Genomic DNA, 19,810 nt, shown 5'->3' on the forward strand with positions numbered 1-19,810 from the left:
GATCTTTATTAAGGAAATAAAATAATAAACTATGATTATATTAATTTTGCAATTTATGCATTGGCCATTGGGATTTTTTTAGACTCATAATTCCTGACCTTTCAAGAAGGGTTTTCAGCAGGCTTCTTATGTTCACAGGCAGGGTGGCAATGAAAGGTAACACCTCTATACATAGCTTATAATAAAGGATCCACCATTCACTTTAAGTGATGTTACATGCACAGCCGGCATCCACATCTAACAGCACGGACCGGAGCGTGCTCTGATCACGGCTATTTAAGTGCAACTATCAATCTTGGGCACAATTCTGGGGAGCTGCTTTTTCGGGAAATCACGTCGCCAGGTCATTTTTACCAAATAATGAACACCCTAAAAACTAAACCCAAAATACCATGGAGGAATTACATATTTTTCACTGTTTCACCCTGTTTGATTGATAACATTCATTTTACCATATAATCTAATGAAAAACAGGGAGAAAAGGCCAAACTACAACTTGACCTCCGAAACACGACTATATCAGCGAACAAATAAAAAAGTTACGGCTCCTGGAAGAGGGCAAAAGCGCAAAAATGATAATTGGCTGCGTAGGATGGAAGTTAATAAGTTAACTAAAGAGATGCGTAAACTCTTTTTGTTATTTAGTATTACAAAATATAAATCATATAAAACAATGTAAACAAAAAATATTTTTTCGAGATGGAAAAAAATGTAGAACTATAAAAACAGTCTAAGATTTATGATTTGTACATGTTCTGCTTATTTCCTTCCCCAATTCATTGTTGCAAAATGACTTACCAAAAATAACATCTTGCCTTTTGATGACATTTTTTTCTTGCTTATGACAGAAAGACGACTCCACGACTGAGCTCCACGACTCGGCTTCAAATTCCAGAGTATCACGGCTGAAATCACTCCACAGGGCAGAGTCCACAACATCTAGGAGCAAAGTCGGGAAAGGGTTCTCAACATTACAGTGAAAGTAGCTCATCTGTGAATAAATACTGTTCTTCACAGCTCTGATGACATGGTTGTATGCGGTACACCTGCCCTACAAGCAGGACAGAACAGTTCCTGTAATAATATACTGTGGCCCTTCAGGTTACAATACCTGCAGCTAACAATGGGCTTTCTTGGGCCCTTATAACTAGAAATCCAGTGTAACTTACTATGCTGCAGGCTCTGCAGATCTGTGTCGCTGGGAAGTGCCTGGAAGGCCTAGGCAGTCAGAGTGGACTTTTTAGAAAAACAAAAACTATGAGTGGTCACAGCCAATCAGAGCATCACTTTAGCTGCAATAAGGGGGAAGTTTAATACTACAGTGCATGCAAGAACAGACTGTCTACTAGTGCGTTTCTACAGTGCAGTTGTCCTGTCTTCTACCCATGTTACAGGTCCATTGCTGCTCTCTATCTGTGCTCCTATCAGTCCTGTGCTCTGCTGTTCCTGTGCTGCCAGCAGTCCCGTGTTTTGCTGTTCCTGTGCTCCTATCAGTCCCGTGTTTTGCTGTTCCTGTGCTGCCAGCAGTCCCGTGTACAACTGTTCCTGTGCTGCCAGCAGTCCCGTGTTTTGCTGTTCCTGTGCTGCCAGCAGTCCTGTGTTCAGCTGTTCCTGTGCTCCTAGCAGTCCCGTGTTCAGCTGTTCCTGTGCTGCCAGCAGTCCCGTGTTCAGCTGTTCCTGTGCTGCCAGCAGTCCCGTGTTCAGCTGTTCCTGTGCTGCCAGCAGTCCCGTGTTCAGCTGTTCCTGTGCTGCCAGCAGTCCCGTGTTTTGCTGTTCCTGTGCTGCCAGCCGTCCCGTGTTCTGCTGTTCCTGTGCTACCAGCCGTCCCGTGTTCAGCTGTTCCTGTGCTGTCAGCAGTCCCGTGTTCAGCTGTTCCTGTGCTGCCAGCAGTCCCGTGTTCAGCTGTTCCTGTGCTGCCAGCAGTCCCGTGTTCAGCTGTTCCTGTGCTCCTATCAGTCCTGTGTTCAGCTGTTCCTGTGCTGCCAGCAGTCCCGTGTTCAGCTGTTCCTGTGCTGCCAGCAGTCCCGTGTTCAGCTGTTCCTGTGCTGCCAGCAGTCCCGTGTTCAGCTGTTCCTGTGCTGCCAGCAGTCCCGTGTTCAGCTGTTCCTGTGCTGCCAGCAGTCCCGTGTTCAGCTATTCCTGTGCTGCCAGCAGTCCCGTGTTCAGCTGTTGCTGTGCTGCCAGCAGTCCTGTGTTCAGCTGTTCCTGTGCTCCTATCAGTCCTGTGTTCAGCTGTTCCTGTGCTGCCAGCAGTCCTGTGTTCAGCTGTTCCTGTGCTGCCAGCAGTCCTGTGTTCTGCTGTTCCTGTGCTCCCGGCAGCTGTCATTTTTATGTAAAGATTTACTGTAACTGGTACTGTACCTATGTAGTCTAAGGGCCAGTTACTAGTTTTCTACAGAATTATGGTTTTAAGTTACAATATTGATTTTAGTGTGGGACTAAAATTGAATACTTGAAATACTGGAACTAGAGGAACATCAAGGGAAGATAACCCCTTGCTTTTTTTTTATTGTTTCTTTTCAAAGGGGTTAGCTCCTCGTTTTGTGGTTAAAGTGGTTTTCCGGTCCAAATTGATAAGTCTGCAGTCACTCTGTGCACGCACTGTGCGCTGCACTTATTCGCCAGCTTCTCACCCGAGACTGGAGGGTATGCGTGCGTTATACATACTCCCGGCCAGTGCCCACTTAGTTGCCTGGCTCCATACACTTGTATTGAGAGAGGCAGTGCCCCGACTAGCGACCCTGCTGTCCACTGGGTGAGGCCGACTAAAGGCGTGGCCTGACTCCATACAAGCATATGGAAGGGAGACCGCGCCGACTGGCTGGGCCCTGGCCCGCATACATACCCCCCGATCTGGGCTCAGAAACCGGCGAATCCCCCACAACACACAGTGCATGGAGCATAACTGCACACTTATCGATTTGGACTGGACAACCCTTTTAAGTGAGATATGAACTATGCCTTGGACAGTGTGTGTTCCATTTAGACTCCTGAAGATGCTTATCATATTAGGCTTAGTTTTTTCTTTTTTACTGGACAGTAATGATAAGAAAAAAAATTTGAAAACTACCTTCTATGGGAAAAGTATCCATTGATGGAGGGGTTCCCACTGACTGCAGTGGCTCTTCGGACTGTGATCTGGATCGAGAGACGCTTGTGTCACCATCAGATTCCAATGACTGGTCTGATCTTCTACATGGAAAGAGAGATTATGAGGAACATGTAACAATCCCAACATTATGTGAATGGACACAAGGAACCAGTTACTAAAACCAATCAAAACTATAATTTGTTCATTCTCCTAACAATGTGCTCCCATACCTGTCTACACCCAATACAGGCAAACCTCGGCAGGGTGCAGTAGACGGCTGACCAGTGTCTCTTTTTCCTAAGGATATGGAGGTGGAGGGAGGTGATGTTGAGAGAACAGTTTGAGGGATGTCCTTGAATGATGAATCTGTAAAGTAGCAGTAAAATGTTATTACTATGCGGTAACTTTTTTTTCCCCACAAAATAAGGATATGTATAAATATAAATATATTACAAGTCCACGCTGCAAAGTGATAGACCAAGGTGAAAGACAAGGACCATCAAGCCATTCGGTACAGCATCTACTTAATATCTCTGATCATGTATCACTTGGATTATTTGTGATTTGACAAATTTAGTCAATTCAGAAAATCTCACAAACAAATAAAAGTCTAAAACTGATGCAGCTTTTCGGGTGTGCTGCATTTTGAAAAAAATTTTAATTCAGTAGTGGTAAAGAAATTCTAGACTTTCAAATAAATGGAAAATGTTCTTAAGGCTAGGTTCACATTGCGTTAGTGGGTGATCGCTAACGGACAGCGTTGCACGGCGAAAATGTCGCAATTAACGCCGTGCAACGGGTCCGTTAGCGCACCCATTGACAGCAATGTTGTTTCTGCCTGAAGCGCATCGCTAGCGTGTGCCTTTTTCGGCTCGCGCAAGCGATGTGCCGTTCTTTTGTGGCGCGCCTCGGACGCTGCTTGCAGCGTCCGCGGCGCGCCCGAGGTCCGTTCCCCGCTCTCGCAGATCGGGTATCTGCGAGAGCGGGGACGTTAACGCGACCCCTACAAATACATTGCGTTAGCGCAATCCGCTAGCGCTAAACGGATTGCCCTAACGCAATGTGAACCTAGCCTAAAACAGGTTGTCCAGTATTATCAAAGTGGTTTTCTGGTGAAATCAAGTTATCACCTATCCGCAGAATAGGCAATAGCTTACTAATCATGGGGGTCTGACATCCACTATTCATGGGGGTCTAACATCCACTATTCATGGGGGTCTGACATCCACTATTCATGGGGGACTGACATCCACTATTCATGGGGGTCTGACATCCACTATTCATGGGGGTCTGACATCCACTATTCATGGGGGTCTGACATCCACTATTCATGGGGGACTGACATCCACTATTCATGGGGGACTGACATCCACTATTCATGGGGGTCTGACATCCACTGTTCTTCATAGTCTGAGGTAGAAATTGCCACCTATGGACACGTGTAATGAGGTTTATGGAGAAGAGGAGACATTTTTTCTAGTCTGGTAACTGCTAATCACTCTGTTCTCAAGATTACAAAAGAAAAATATCCTGCAATGCATATTTTTAAGACCTTTCCATATCTTATGTTCAGAGATCGTAATTTGTATTAATCAGAAAGATTTGTGAATGGCTGGAATGAAAGGAAACATGCTGTACAATGAGAAGGACAAAGATAAAGAGCCGTGTTGTCAAACACATGTAATCATTTGAAGAAGGTCATCTGTGCGCCGGATGACAGAAAGCCATCCAGTATCAGAACACGGTTTCATTTCTCAACTATGTACACATGGCGACTTTTAGACGCCGGAAAACCAATTGGGGTATTCAAGCAGAAGATGTTTCAGGAAAATGCTGGCTGGCAACGTTTTTCCTGAACTGTCTTCTTTGCCGTCTTTTCTAATATCTTTTGCAGCAACGTTCTTATTTTAAAATCTATGTACCAATAGTTAGTGACTTCCAGACAGAAGCCGCCAGAAGAATGGACCGGTCAATTTTTCAAAGTATAAAGTAGTTGAAAGAAGTTCAAAAAAGACTAAACAAGTGCAAAGTAGGTGTTTATTTTTTACACTGATGTGCATGTGTTCATTATTTTTGTCATTTTTTTAGCGTTTTTTTGGACACAAAAATTCTGAAAAGACGCTGTGAACGAATATCATTATTGTGGAACTTGTCTCCGCATGCTAGAGTATTGAAGAATGCACTGCAACATTAATTATACAAATATGCAAAGTGACATGTAGGACAACGAGACTTGGGAAAAAGCAGATTTTCCAAAGTGACTAATAAATGACCTTTAAAAAAAATAACTTGACAAATAAGAAAGGAAATCTGGTTGGAATGTCATTATTCCCTTGCATCAGTTTTTTGTGTTCCTCCCCAATGTATAAAGCAGTTTCATTCACTTAAAAATTTAGCGAAAATATCTCAGTATGAAGGTCAAATTAACTTGAACATTTATACTATAAAAATATTTTCACAGATAGCAGATTTTCTGCAGATTTCTCCCTCCAAGTCAGCGTATGTTGTGTGCTGGTCTGGTGGTGGATTTGGACTTGATGAATTCATTGACATGTGGCAGATTTTTGAGTCTGTGTCGCAGGTCAATTAATTGGGTATTATAATTATGATCCATAAAAAAAAAAAAATGAAGTACACCTGTTAGCCCTACTGACTTGAGTGGAGCTGCAATACCAAACCGAGCCCGTGTACTAGTGTGGCACAGTTCTTGGAGAAAAAGTAGACCATTTATCCTTGCACAATCCTTTTAACTCAATCAAAATCTGTGTGCCCGAGATCATAGATTCCAATAAAGCACATTTACACTCACTTACTTGAAATGACAGCTGGCTGTTTATACTTTGAATTATATCGGTCCTGGAACTTCTATGAAAAAAAAACACAAAAAATTTTATCAATAAAAAAAATTGTATAAATAATAATTAATGCGATATGGCCAAGATTTCACATGTCGCAACAGTAAAAATCTGTTTCTGAACCATCCTACACTTAGCACAATTAGCAACAACTGTTTTTCTCTAGTCGCCAACCATAATTGGGTGTTCTCAGACAGAATCAGATTGTGAGCTAGAGATAAAAAGGTGCATCAGACCAGAAACACATTATATGCCCAGACAGGTTCAGGTTCTGAAGCCCTGCCACAAATCACAGGTTAATGTCATGAGCCGGATACAGGTCTAATGATGAACTGGTCTACTGCACACAATAGGGGCAGACTGGCATCCGTAGGCTGGGATTTACCAATATTGTGGCATCACGTATACTGGTTCTTATTCACACACAAACCTATTATATATACACCCACACACACATATATATATATATATATATATGTATTATATACATGTACAAACACACATTACATACACACACACACACATATATGTATTATAGATGTGTACATATATACATATATATCTATCTACATGCATTATATATATATATATATATATATATATATATACACACACATATATATATATATATATACACATACACACACAGTACAGACCAAAAGTTTGGACACACCTTCTCATTTAAAGATTTTTCTGTATTTTCATGACTATGAAAATTGTAAATTCACACTGAAGGCATCAAAACTATGAATTAACACATGTGGAATTATATACTTAGCAAAAAGTGTGAAACAACTGAAAATATGTCTTATATTCTAGGTTCTTCAAAGTAGCCACCTTTTGTTTTGATGACTGCTTTGTACACTCTTGGCATTCTCTTGATGAGCTTCAAGAGGTAGTCACCGGGAATGGTTTTCACTTCACAGGTGTGCCCTGTCAGGTTTAATAAGTGGGATTTCTTGCCGTATAAATGGGTTTGGGACCATCAGTTGTGTTGAGCAGAAGTCTGGTGGATACACAGCCGATAGTCCTACTGAATAGACTGTTAGAATTTGTATTATGGCAAGAAAAAAGCAGATAAGTAAAGAAAATCGAGTGGCCATCATTACTTTAAGAAATGAAGGTCAGTCAGTCCGAAAAATTGGGAAAACTTTGAAAGTGTCCCCAAGTGCAGTGGCAAAAACTATCAAGCGCTACAAAGAAACTGGCTCACATGAGGACCGCCCCAGGAAAGGAAGACCAAGAGTCACCTCTGCTTCTGAGGATAAGTTTATCAGAGTCACCAGCCTCAGAAATTGCAGGTTAACAGCAGTTCAGATTAGAGACCAGGTCAATGCCACACAGAGTTCTAGCAGCGGACACATCTCTACAACTGTTAAGAGGAGACTTTGTGCAGCAGGCCTTCATGGTAAAATAGCTGCTAGGAAACCACTGCTAAGGACAGGCAACAAGCAGAAGAGACTTGTTTGGGCTAAAGAACACAAGGAATGGACATTAGACCAGTGGTAATCTGTGCTTTGGTCTGATGAGTCCAAATTTGAGATCTTTGGTTCCAACCACCATATCTTTGTGTGACGCAGAAAAGGTGAACGGATGGACTCTACATGCCTGGTTCCCACCGTGAAGCATAGAGGAGGAGGTGTGATGGTGTGGGGGTGCTTTGCTTGTGACACTGTTGGGGATTTATTCAAAATTGAAGGCAAAGAGTGTGCAAAGCAGTCATCAAAGCAAAAGGTGACTACATTGAAGAACCTAGAATATAAGACATTTTCAGTTGTTTCACACTTTTTTGTTAAGTATATAATTCCACATGTGTTAATTCATAGTTTTGATGCCTTCAGTGTGAATTTACAATTTTCATAGTTATGAAAATAAAGAAAAATCATTAAATGAGAAGGTGTGTCCAAACTTTTGGTCTGTACTGTATATACACACATATATATGTGTATATATATATATATATATATATATATATATATATATATATATATATACACACACACACACACACACACACATACACACACACATATTATATACACACACATATGTATTATATATACGAACACATATATTCCCTCAATCTAATTTCCATGTTTCTAACACAAAGTGATATTGGCATAAACTCACAAAAATATTTTATTTTGGCCCCTTCGATTGCAAGTTTTATACCCTACCGTAAATTGCAGGGTTATATGCTTTCCTTCAGGCACCATATAAAATGCACACAGAAGTGTAAAGAAATTCTGAAATTCCTGCATTTTTGTAAAATATTGTCGAATCCAACAAGAAGGAAACTGATCAGAGAACTAAGCACCACTTATAAGTCTTAGGAGAAATTCTCCTGTCCAAATTTATGGAACAAATATGTGATGTCTGCACCAGCACGTCTCCTGACACAAGCTCAGGCACCATGAGCCTCTTCACTTTGGTTTAGGAGATTAATGACCAGCCCGAACATTATGTTCTGAACGTGCACTGTGAATGATGGACATGTGAAACCAACCTAAGGCCGAGTGCAGATGGCCATATTGAAAAACGAGCCCGCCACATTTGCAAATTTGAGGGCCTGACTGTCTCCTTGTGCTCTCCATGTGTTCTCATCCGCACTGCAGGTGAGTGCTGAAGCAGCCGTTACACTGAATGCATTATTCTGGTCCGTAAAACAGACCTGCAAAGCGCATGCTGTGACGTTTCCCACGCAGACCATTGATCAGTGTGGATAATTATCAATATGCACTGGCATTGTGTTCATGTGCTCCATGTATGCAGTCTGCGGCACACATGGACATGGAAATGAAGGTCAGTCAGTCCGAAAAATTGGGAAAACTTTGAAAGTGTCCCCAAGTGCAGTGGCAAAAACTATCAAGCGCTACAAAGAAACTGGCTCACATGAGGACCGCCCCAGGAAAGGAAGACCAAGAGTCACCTCTGCTTCTGAGGATAAGTTTATCAGAGTCACCAGCCTCAGAAATTGCAGGTTAACAGCAGTTCAGATTAGAGACCAGGTCAATGCCACACAGAGTTCTAGCAGCGGACACATCTCTACAACTGTTAAGAGGAGACTTTGTGCAGCAGGCCTTCATGGTAAAATAGCTGCTAGGAAACCACTGCTAAGGACAGGCAACAAGCAGAAGAGACTTGTTTGGGCTAAAGAACACAAGGAATGGACATTAGACCAGTGGTAATCTGTGCTTTGGTCTGATGAGTCCAAATTTGAGATCTTTGGTTCCAACCACCATATCTTTGTGTGACGCAGAAAAGGTGAACGGATGGACTCTACATGCCTGGTTCCCACCGTGAAGCATAGAGGAGGAGGTGTGATGGTGTGGGGGTGCTTTGCTTGTGACACTGTTGGGGATTTATTCAAAATTGAAGGCAAAGAGTGTGCAAAGCAGTCATCAAAGCAAAAGGTGACTACATTGAAGAACCTAGAATATAAGACATTTTCAGTTGTTTCACACTTTTTTGTTAAGTATATAATTCCACATGTGTTAATTCATAGTTTTGATGCCTTCAGTGTGAATTTACAATTTTCATAGTTATGAAAATAAAGAAAAATCATTAAATGAGAAGGTGTGTCCAAACTTTTGGTCTGTACTGTATATACACACATATATATGTGTATATATATATATATATATATATATATATATATATATATATATACACACACACACACACACACACATACACACACACATATTATATACACACACATATGTATTATATATACGAACACATATATTCCCTCAATCTAATTTCCATGTTTCTAACACAAAGTGATATTGGCATAAACTCACAAAAATATTTTATTTTGGCCCCTTCGATTGCAAGTTTTATACCCTACCGTAAATTGCAGGGTTATATGCTTTCCTTCAGGCACCATATAAAATGCACACAGAAGTGTAAAGAAATTCTGAAATTCCTGCATTTTTGTAAAATATTGTCGAATCCAACAAGAAGGAAACTGATCAGAGAACTAAGCACCACTTATAAGTCTTAGGAGAAATTCTCCTGTCCAAATTTATGGAACAAATATGTGATGTCTGCACCAGCACGTCTCCTGACACAAGCTCAGGCACCATGAGCCTCTTCACTTTGGTTTAGGAGATTAATGACCAGCCCGAACATTATGTTCTGAACGTGCACTGTGAATGATGGACATGTGAAACCAACCTAAGGCCGAGTGCAGATGGCCATATTGAAAAACGAGCCCGCCACATTTGCAAATTTGAGGGCCTGACTGTCTCCTTGTGCTCTCCATGTGTTCTCATCCGCACTGCAGGTGAGTGCTGAAGCAGCCGTTACACTGAATGCATTATTCTGGTCCGTAAAACAGACCTGCAAAGCGCATGCTGTGACGTTTCCCACGCAGACCATTGATCAGTGTGGATAATTATCAATATGCACTGGCATTGTGTTCATGTGCTCCATGTATGCAGTCTGCGGCACACATGGACATGGAAATGAAGGTCAGTCAGTCCGAAAAATTGGGAAAACTTTGAAAGTGTCCCCAAGTGCAGTGGCAAAAACTATCAAGCGCTACAAAGAAACTGGCTCACATGAGGACCGCCCCAGGAAAGGAAGACCAAGAGTCACCTCTGCTTCTGAGGATAAGTTTATCAGAGTCACCAGCCTCAGAAATTGCAGGTTAACAGCAGTTCAGATTAGAGACCAGGTCAATGCCACACAGAGTTCTAGCAGCGGACACATCTCTACAACTGTTAAGAGGAGACTTTGTGCAGCAGGCCTTCATGGTAAAATAGCTGCTAGGAAACCACTGCTAAGGACAGGCAACAAGCAGAAGAGACTTGTTTGGGCTAAAGAACACAAGGAATGGACATTAGACCAGTGGTAATCTGTGCTTTGGTCTGATGAGTCCAAATTTGAGATCTTTGGTTCCAACCACCATATCTTTGTGTGACGCAGAAAAGGTGAGCGGATGGTGTCATGATCTCTGCAGGCAGAGATCATAGCAAGCCTATAGAGGGACAAGCTCTCGGAAGATGGAACTATACTGACCATGAACTAAGCCTGCCGCGCAACTAGAAATAGCCAGGTAGCATTTCCTATTTATCGCTAGATGCCCAGCTCTGGCCTAAGACCTAAATAGCTAGCAGAGGGAAATATAAGACCTGGCTCACCTCTAGAGAAATATTCCAAAGAAGACAGTAGCCCCCCACATATAATGACGGTGAGTTCAGATGAAACAACAAACGCAGCAGGAAAATAGTCTTAGCAAATTTGAGGTCCGCTTACTAGATAGCAGAAGACAGATAGTATACTTTCATGGTCAGCAGAAAAACACTAACAAAACACCATCCAGAGATTACCTTAAACTCTGGCATTAACTCATAACGCCAGAGTAGCAATCCCTGATCAACGAGAGCATTCCAGACACAGTAACAAAACCTCAGCTGTGAACTGGAACAAATAGGCAAAACAAAACATGGACAAAAGTCCAACTTATCTAGTAGTAGTCTAGAAGCAGGAACAAGCACTGAGAGGCATCAGATAACATTGATGACCGGCAAGAAACCACCAGAGAAATGAGCTTAAATAGCGACACCCACTACTGATGGAACCAGGTGAAACAGGAAAGAGGATGACAAGTCCAATTCCACAAGCGGCCACCGGGGGAGCCCAGAATCCAAATTCACAACAGTACCCCCCCCTCAAGGAGGGGGCACCGAACCCTCACCAGATCCACCAGGGCGACCAGGATGAGCCCTATGGAAGGCACGAACAAGATCAGAAGCATGAACATCAGATGCATTGACCCAAGAATTATCCTCCTGGCCGTAACCCTTCCAGTTGACCAGATACTGGAGTCTCCGTCTGGAAACACGAGAGTCCAAAATTTTCTCCACAACGTACTCCAACTCACCCTCAACCAACACCGGAGCAGGAGGCTCAACTGAAGGTACCACAGGTACCTCATACCTGCGCAATAACGACCGATGAAAAACGTTATGAATGGAAAAGGACGCAGGGAGGTCCAAACGGAAAGAAACAGGATTAAGAATCTCCAATATTCTATAAGGGCCGATGAACCGAGGTTTAAACTTAGGAGAAGAGACCCTCATAGGGACAAAACGAGAAGACAACCACACCAAATCTCCAACACAAAGCCGAGAACCAACACGACGATGACGGTTGGCAAAACGCTGAGTCTTCTCCTGGGACAACTTCAAATTGTCCATAACCTGCCCCCAGATGTGATGCAATCTCTCCACCACCGCATCCACTCCAGGACAATCCGAGGATTCCACCTGACCGGAGGAAAATCGAGGGTGAAACCCCGAATTACAGAAAAACGGGGACACCAAGGTGGAAGAGCTGGCCCGATTATTGAGGGCGAACTCTGCCAATGGCAAAAAAGCAACCCAATCATCCTGGTCAGCAGAGACAAAACACCTCAGATATGTCTCCAGGGTCTGATTAGTCCGCTCGGTCTGGCCATTAGTCTGAGGGTGAAAAGCAGATGAAAAAGACAAATCTATGCCCATCCTAGCACAGAATGCCCGCCAAAATCTAGACACAAATTGGGTACCTCTGTCAGAAACAATATTCTCAGGAATACCGTGCAATCGGACAACATTCTGAAAAAACAGAGGAACCAACTCAGAAGAAGAAGGCAACTTGGGCAGAGGAACCAAATGGACCATTTTAGAGAAACGGTCACAGACCACCCAGATGACAGACATCTTCTGGGAAACAGGCAGATCCGAAACAAAATCCATCGAGATGTGTGTCCAAGGCCTCTTAGGAATAGGCAAGGGCAACAGCAGTCCGCTAGCCCGAGAACTACAAGACTTGGCCCGAGCACAAACGTCACATGACTGCACAAAGACTCGCACATCTCGTGACAGGGAAGGCCACCAGAAGGATCTTGCCACCAAATCCCTGGTACCAAAAATTCCGGGATGACCTGCCAATGCAGAAGAATGTACCTCAGAGATGACTCTGCTGGTCCAATCATCCGGAACAAACAGTCTATCAGGCGGACAACGATCCGGTCTATCCGCCTGAAACTCTTGCAAGGACCGCCGCAGATCAGGAGAAACGGCCGACAAAATTACTCCCTCCCTAAGGATACCTGTGGGTTCAGAATTACCAGGAGAGTCCGGGTCAAAACTCCTAGAAAGGGCATCTGCCTTAACATTCTTAGAACCCGGTAGGTATGACACCACAAAATTAAAGCGAGAAAAAAATAAAGACCAGCGCGCCTGTCTAGGATTCAGGCGTCTGGCAGTCTCAAGATAAATCAAATTTTTGTGGTCAGTCAATACCACCACCTGATGCCTAGCCCCCTCGAGCCAATGGCGCCACTCCTCAAACGCCCACTTCATGGCCAAAAGCTCCCGATTCCCAACATCATAATTCCGCTCTGCGGGCGAAAATTTGCGAGAAAAGAAGGCACAAGGCTTAATGACGGAGCAGTCGGAACCTTTCTGCGACAACACTGCCCCAGCTCCGATCTCCGAAGCGTCAACCTCAACCTGAAAAGGCAGATTCACATCAGGCTGACGCAACACAGGGGCAGAGGCAAAACGGCGCTTAAGCTCCTGAAAGGCCTCTACAGCATGAGAGGACCAATTAGCAACATCAGCGCCTTGTCTGGTCAAATCAGTCAGTGGTTTAACGACATCCGAAAAACCAGCAATAAATCGGCGGTAAAAGTTGGCAAAGCCCAAAAATCTCTGAAGACCCTTAAGAGAGGAGGGCTGAGTCCAGTCACAAATAGCTTGCACCTTGACGGGATCCATCTCAATGGAAGAGGGAGAAAAAATATACCCCAAAAAGGAAATTTTCTGGACCCCAAAAACGCACTTAGACCCCTTCACACATAAAGAATTAGACCGCAGAACCTGAAAAACTCTCCTGACCTGCTGGACATGAGAGTCCCAGTCATCAGAAAAAATCAGAATATCATCCAGATATATTATCATAAATTTATCCAGAAAATCGCGGAAAATATCATGCATAAAAGACTGGAAAACTGAAGGGGCATTAGAAAGACCAAAAGGCATGACCAAATACTCAAAGTGGCCCTCGGGCGTATTAAATGCGGTCTTCCACTCATCCCCCTGCCTGATCCGCACCAAATTATACGCCCCACGAAGATCAATTTTAGAGAACCACTTAGCACCCTCTATACGAGCAAACAAATCAGTAAGCAATGGCAATGGGTATTGATACTTAACAGTGATCTTATTCAGAAGCCGATAATCAATACATGGTCTCAAAGAGCCGTCTTTTTTTGAGACAAAGAAAAACCCAGCTCCCAAAGGAGAAGAAGATGGACGAATATGTCCCTTTTCCAAAGACTCCTTTATATATTCCCGCATAGCAGCATGTTCCGGCACAGACAGATTAAACAAACGACCCTTGGGATATTTACAACCCGGTATCAAATCTATGGCACAATCGCACTCACGGTGCGGAGGTAACGACCCAAGCTTGGGTTCGTCAAAGACGTCTTGATAATCAGAGAGGAACTCAGGGACTTCAGAGGGAATGGACGACGAAATAGAAACCAAAGGTAAGTCCCCATGAATACCCTTACATCCCCAGCTCAACACAGACATTGCTCTCCAGTCCAAGACTGGGTTGTGAGACTGCAACCATGGCAATCCCAGTACCAAATCGTCATGTAAATTATACAGCACCAGGAAACGAATAATCTCCTGGTGATCCGGATTGATACGCATGGTTACTTGTGTCCAGTATTGTGGTTTATTATTAGCCAATGGGGTGGAGTCAATCCCCTTCAGAGGAATAAGAGTCTCCAAAGGCTCTAAATCAAAACCACAACGATTGGCAAAGGACCAATCCATAAGACTCAGAGCGGCGCCAGAGTCAACATAGGCGTCCGTGGCAATGGATGACAAAGAGCAAATCAGGGTTACGGACAAAATAAACTTAGACTGAATGGTGCCAATGGAAACAGACTTATCAAGCTTCTTTGTACGCCTAGAGCATGCTGATATAACATGAGTAGAATCCCCACAATAGAAACACAATCCATTCTTCCGTCTAAAATTCTGTCGCTCGCTCCTGGACAGAATTCTATCACACTGCATACTTTCTGGCGTCTTTTCCATAGACACCGCCAGATGGTGCACCGGTTTGCGCTCCCGCAGACGCCTATCAATCTGAATAGCCATTGTCATGGACTCATTCAGACCTGCAGGCACAGGGAACCCCACCATAACATCCTTAACGGCATCAGAGAGACCTTCTCTGAAAGTTGCCGCCAAGGCGCACTCATTCCACTGAGTAAGCACAGACCATTTACGGAATTTTTGGCAGAAAACTTCAGCTTCGTCTTGCCCCTGAGATAGTGCCATCAAAGTTTTTTCTGCCTGAAGTTCCAAATGAGGTTCCTCATAAAGCAAGCCCAAGGCCAGAAAAAACGCATCCACATCGCGTAACGCAGGATCCCCTGCTGGCAATGAGAAGGCCCAATCTTGAGGGTCACCCCTGAGCAAGGAAATCACAATCCTAACCTGCTGAGCAGGGTCTGCAGCTGAACGAGACTTCAGGGACAAATAAAGCTTACAATTATTTCGGAAATTCTGGAAGCTAGCTCTATTCCCTGTGAAGAACTCCGGCAAAGGAATTCTCGGCTCAGATACCGGAGCATGTACCACAAAATCTTGTAAATTTTGTACTTTCGTGATGAGATTATTCAAACCCGCAGTTACACTCTGGAGATCCATTATTGTCAGGTGCACACAGAGCCATACAGAGATTAGGAGGAGAGAGAAAAAAAAAGACTGCAGCAAGGCAGACTGGAGGAAAAAAAAAAAAAAAAAAAAAAAAAATTCCAGCAGACTTCTTATAACTCTCCTTTCTCAACCTGGGTCTTTAACACTTTATTGGCCGGTCAAACTGTCATGATCTCTGCAGGCAGAGATCATAGCAAGCCTATAGAGGGACAAGCTCTCGGAAGATGGAACTATACTGACCATGAACTAAGCCTGCCGCGCAACTAGAAATAGCCAGGTAGCATTTCCTATTTATCGCTAGATGCCCAGCTCTGGCCTAAGACCTAAATAGCTAGCAGAGGGAAATATAAGACCTGGCTCACCTCTAGAGAAATATTCCAAAGAAGACAGTAGCCCCCCACATATAATGACGGTGAGTTCAGATGAAACAACAAACGCAGCAGGAAAATAGTCTTAGCAAATTTGAGGTCCGCTTACTAGATAGCAGAAGACAGATAGTATACTTTCATGGTCAGCAGAAAAACACTAACAAAACACCATCCAGAGATTACCTTAAACTCTGGCATTAACTCATAACGCCAGAGTAGCAATCCCTGATCAACGAGAGCATTCCAGACACAGTAACAAAACCTCAGCTGTGAACTGGAACAAATAGGCAAAACAAAACATGGACAAAAGTCCAACTTATCTAGTAGTAGTCTAGAAGCAGGAACAAGCACTGAGAGGCATCAGATAACATTGATGACCGGCAAGAAACCACCAGAGAAATGAGCTTAAATAGCGACACCCACTACTGATGGAACCAGGTGAAACAGGAAAGAGGATGACAAGTCCAATTCCACAAGCGGCCACCGGGGGAGCCCAGAATCCAAATTCACAACAGGATGGACTCTACATGCCTGGTTCCCACCGTGAAGCATAGAGGAGGAGGTGTCATGGTGTGGGGGTGCTTTGCTGGTGACACTGTTGGGGATTTATTCAAAATTGAAGGCAAAGAGTGTGAAAGCAGTCATCAAAGCAAAAGGTGACTACATTGAAGAACCTAGAATATAAGACATATTTTCAGTTGTTTCACACTTTTTTGTTAAGTATATAATTCCACATGTGTTAATTCATAGTTTTGATGCCTTCAGTGTGAATTTACAATTTTCATAGTTATGAAAATAAAGAAAAATCATTAAATGAGAAGGTGTGTCCAAACTTTTGGTCTGTACTGTATATACACATATATATATATATATATATATATATATATATATACACACACACACACACACACACACACACACACACACACACACACATATTATATACACACACATATGTATTATATATACGAACACATACACTCACTGGCCACTTTATTAGGTACACCTGTCCAACTTCTTGTTAACACTTAATTTCTAATCAGCCAATCACATGGCGGCAACTCAGTGCATTTAGGCATGTAGACATGGTCAAGACAATCTCCTGCAGTTCAAACCAAGCATCAGTATGGGGAAGAAAGGTGATTTGAGTGCCTTTGAACGTGGCATGGTTGTTGGTGCCAGAAGGGCTGGTCTGAGTATTTCAGAAACTGCTGATCTACTGGGATTTTCACGCACAACCATCTCTAGGGTTTACAGAGAATGGTCCGAAAAAGAAAAAAAATCCAGTGAGTGGCAGTTCTGTGGGCGGAAATGCCTTGTTGATGCCAGAGGTCAGATGAGAATGGGCAGACTGGTTCGAGCTGATAGAAAGGCAACAGTGACTCAAATCGCCACCCGTTACAACCAAGGTAGGCCTAAGAGCATCTCTGAACGCACAGTGCGTCGAACTTTGAGGCAGATGGGCTACAGCAGCAGAAGACCACACCGGGTACCACTCCTTTCAGCTAAGAACAGGAAACTGAGGCTACAATTTGCACAAGCTCATCGAAATTGGACAGTAGAAGATTGGAAAAACGTTGCTTGGTCTGATGAGTCTCGATTTCTGCTGCGACATTCGGATGGTAGGGTCAGAATTTGGCGTAAACAACATGAAAGCATGGATCCATCCTGCCTTGTATGGAGCATCTTTGGGATGTGCAGCCGACAAATCTGCGGCAACTGTGTGATGCCATCATGTCAATATGGACCAAAATCTCTGAGGAATGCTTCCAGCACCTTGTTGAATCTATGCCACGAAGAATTGAGGCAGTTCTGAAGGCAAAAGGGGGTCCAACCCGTTACTAGCATGGTGTACCTAATAAAGTGGCCGGTGAGTGTATATTCCCTCAATCTAATTTCCATGTTTCTAGCACAAAGTGATATTGGCATAAACTCACAAAAATATTTTATTTTGGCCCCTTCGATTGCAAGTTTTATACCCTACCGTAAATTGCAGGGTTATATGCTTTCCTTCAGGCACCATATAAATGCACACAGAAGTGTAAAGAAATTCTGAAATTCCTGCATTTTTGTAAAATATTGTTGAATCCAACAAGAAGGAAACTGATCAGAGAACTAAGCACCACTTATAAGTCTTAGGAGAAATTCTCCTGTCCAAATTTATGGAACAAATATGTGATGTCTGCACCAGCACGTCTCCTGACACAAGCTCAGGCACCATGAGCCTCTTCACTTTGGGTTAGGAGATTAATGACCAGCCCGAACATTATGTTCTGAACGTGCACTGTGAATGATGGACATGTGAAACCAACCTAAGGCCGAGTGCAGATGGCCATATTGAAAAACGAGCCCGCCACATTTGCAAATTTGAGGGCCTGACTGTCTCCTTGTGCTCTCCATGTGTTCTCATCCGCACTGCAGGTGGGTGCTGAAGCAGCCGTTACACTGAATGCATTATTCTGGTCCGTAAAACAGACCTGCAAAGCGCATGCTGTGACGTTTCCCACGCAGACCATTGATCAGTGTGGATAATTATCAATATGCACTGGCATTGTGTTCATGTGCTCCATGTATGCAGTCTGCGGCACACATGGACAGCACACTGACCTATATGCTCCTCTGAACAAGCTCTTAGATTAATTGCACTTTTACGTTAAGGTGTCACCCAGCTTTGCACCTAGCATGTAGCCACAGTGCGGCTGTCAGAGGCCTTCATATGGATTATTAGAAATTGGGCTTATACAGATGTATTCCCCGTCCCCATTATATCGCATACAGGCTCAGCTCAGGTCAGAAGAACAGCTGCACAAGGTGAATAGCCACCTTACGGCCGCCGACCCTGCTCTCCTAATAAATCCAATGGTATACCATCCAGCAACAAAAGCAATGTAGTATACTAAAGAGGCAAAGTGGGCAACAAAAACATGAGAATATGAGATAAGGACCAAGAGAGCGAGAACAGCAGCCCACACCAGAACGATTTCACCCATATACATCCTGTACTTTCAGGATGACTAGAGATATGTCAGACATAATCGACTATTGCCTCCTATTTGGTAGGTGTCACACCCTGTACTATATTCATTTTAGCACTCACCTTTGAACACACAGGAGCACCATCTTTGCAGGCTTTATGTATATTCACATTACAATCTGAAATGTAAAAAAAAAAATAAAAGTTGATATATGTTCATATAAAAACTGCTGAGAAAATACAGTAGTGGGGCGAAGAGGGAATCAAAATTTACAAGCCCGCTATTAGGCAACATGCTAGCCATGAATCTATTGCTGCCAGGCTGTGGATACACATACACGATGCGTCAGCCCCCTCCAGGGCTCAGCACCCTCATCCACCCATCTGTCCCAGACAAGGTTTTAAGTGCACGTTTCTTTTTCACTCCCCATTCACATGAGGCTGGTTTGGCACAGAGAGGTAAGACATTTAATGGCTACGTCCCATGCATATTAAAAGGTACAGCTTGATATGGTTGGTTGGTTTTTCCACTCTCTGATCAAAAAGGCCAAGTAACTTCTGTTTTTAACATTTACAGCAATATTGGAGCTCATGTATTCACTAGTCGCAGTGTGCTGATGCATCATGAATGTATAGGTTTGTATATTGGCCATACAGTCATGGCCAAAAGTATTCACACCCCTGCAATTCTGTCACATAATACTCAGTTTCTTCCTGAAAATGATTGCAAACAAATTCTCTGGTATTATTATCTTCATTTAATTTGTCTTAAATGAAATAAAACA

At 43.2% G+C, this 19,810-nt stretch overlaps 1 protein-coding gene across 7 annotated transcripts in view; it reads right to left on the reverse strand.

The window, feature by feature from the left end:
- ARHGEF28 (Rho guanine nucleotide exchange factor 28) overlaps positions 1-19,810 on the reverse strand; it is a 272,157-nt gene that overhangs the window by 41,533 nt on the left and 210,814 nt on the right. For all 7 annotated transcript variants that reach the window (XM_077287657.1, XM_077287675.1, XM_077287684.1 and 4 more), the window contains 5 exons: positions 19,149-19,204; positions 5,905-5,956; positions 3,322-3,457; positions 3,071-3,192; positions 799-939 (listed from right to left, as the gene is read on the reverse strand). In XM_077287657.1, the coding sequence (XP_077143772.1) occupies positions 799-939; positions 3,071-3,192; positions 3,322-3,457; positions 5,905-5,956; positions 19,149-19,204 (507 nt within the window). The remainder of the gene's footprint in view (positions 1-798; positions 940-3,070; positions 3,193-3,321; positions 3,458-5,904; positions 5,957-19,148; positions 19,205-19,810) is intronic.

Source organism: Ranitomeya variabilis, chromosome 1 (assembly GCF_051348905.1).
Source record: "Ranitomeya variabilis isolate aRanVar5 chromosome 1, aRanVar5.hap1, whole genome shotgun sequence".
Classification (NCBI taxonomy): Eukaryota; Metazoa; Chordata; class Amphibia; order Anura; family Dendrobatidae; genus Ranitomeya; species Ranitomeya variabilis.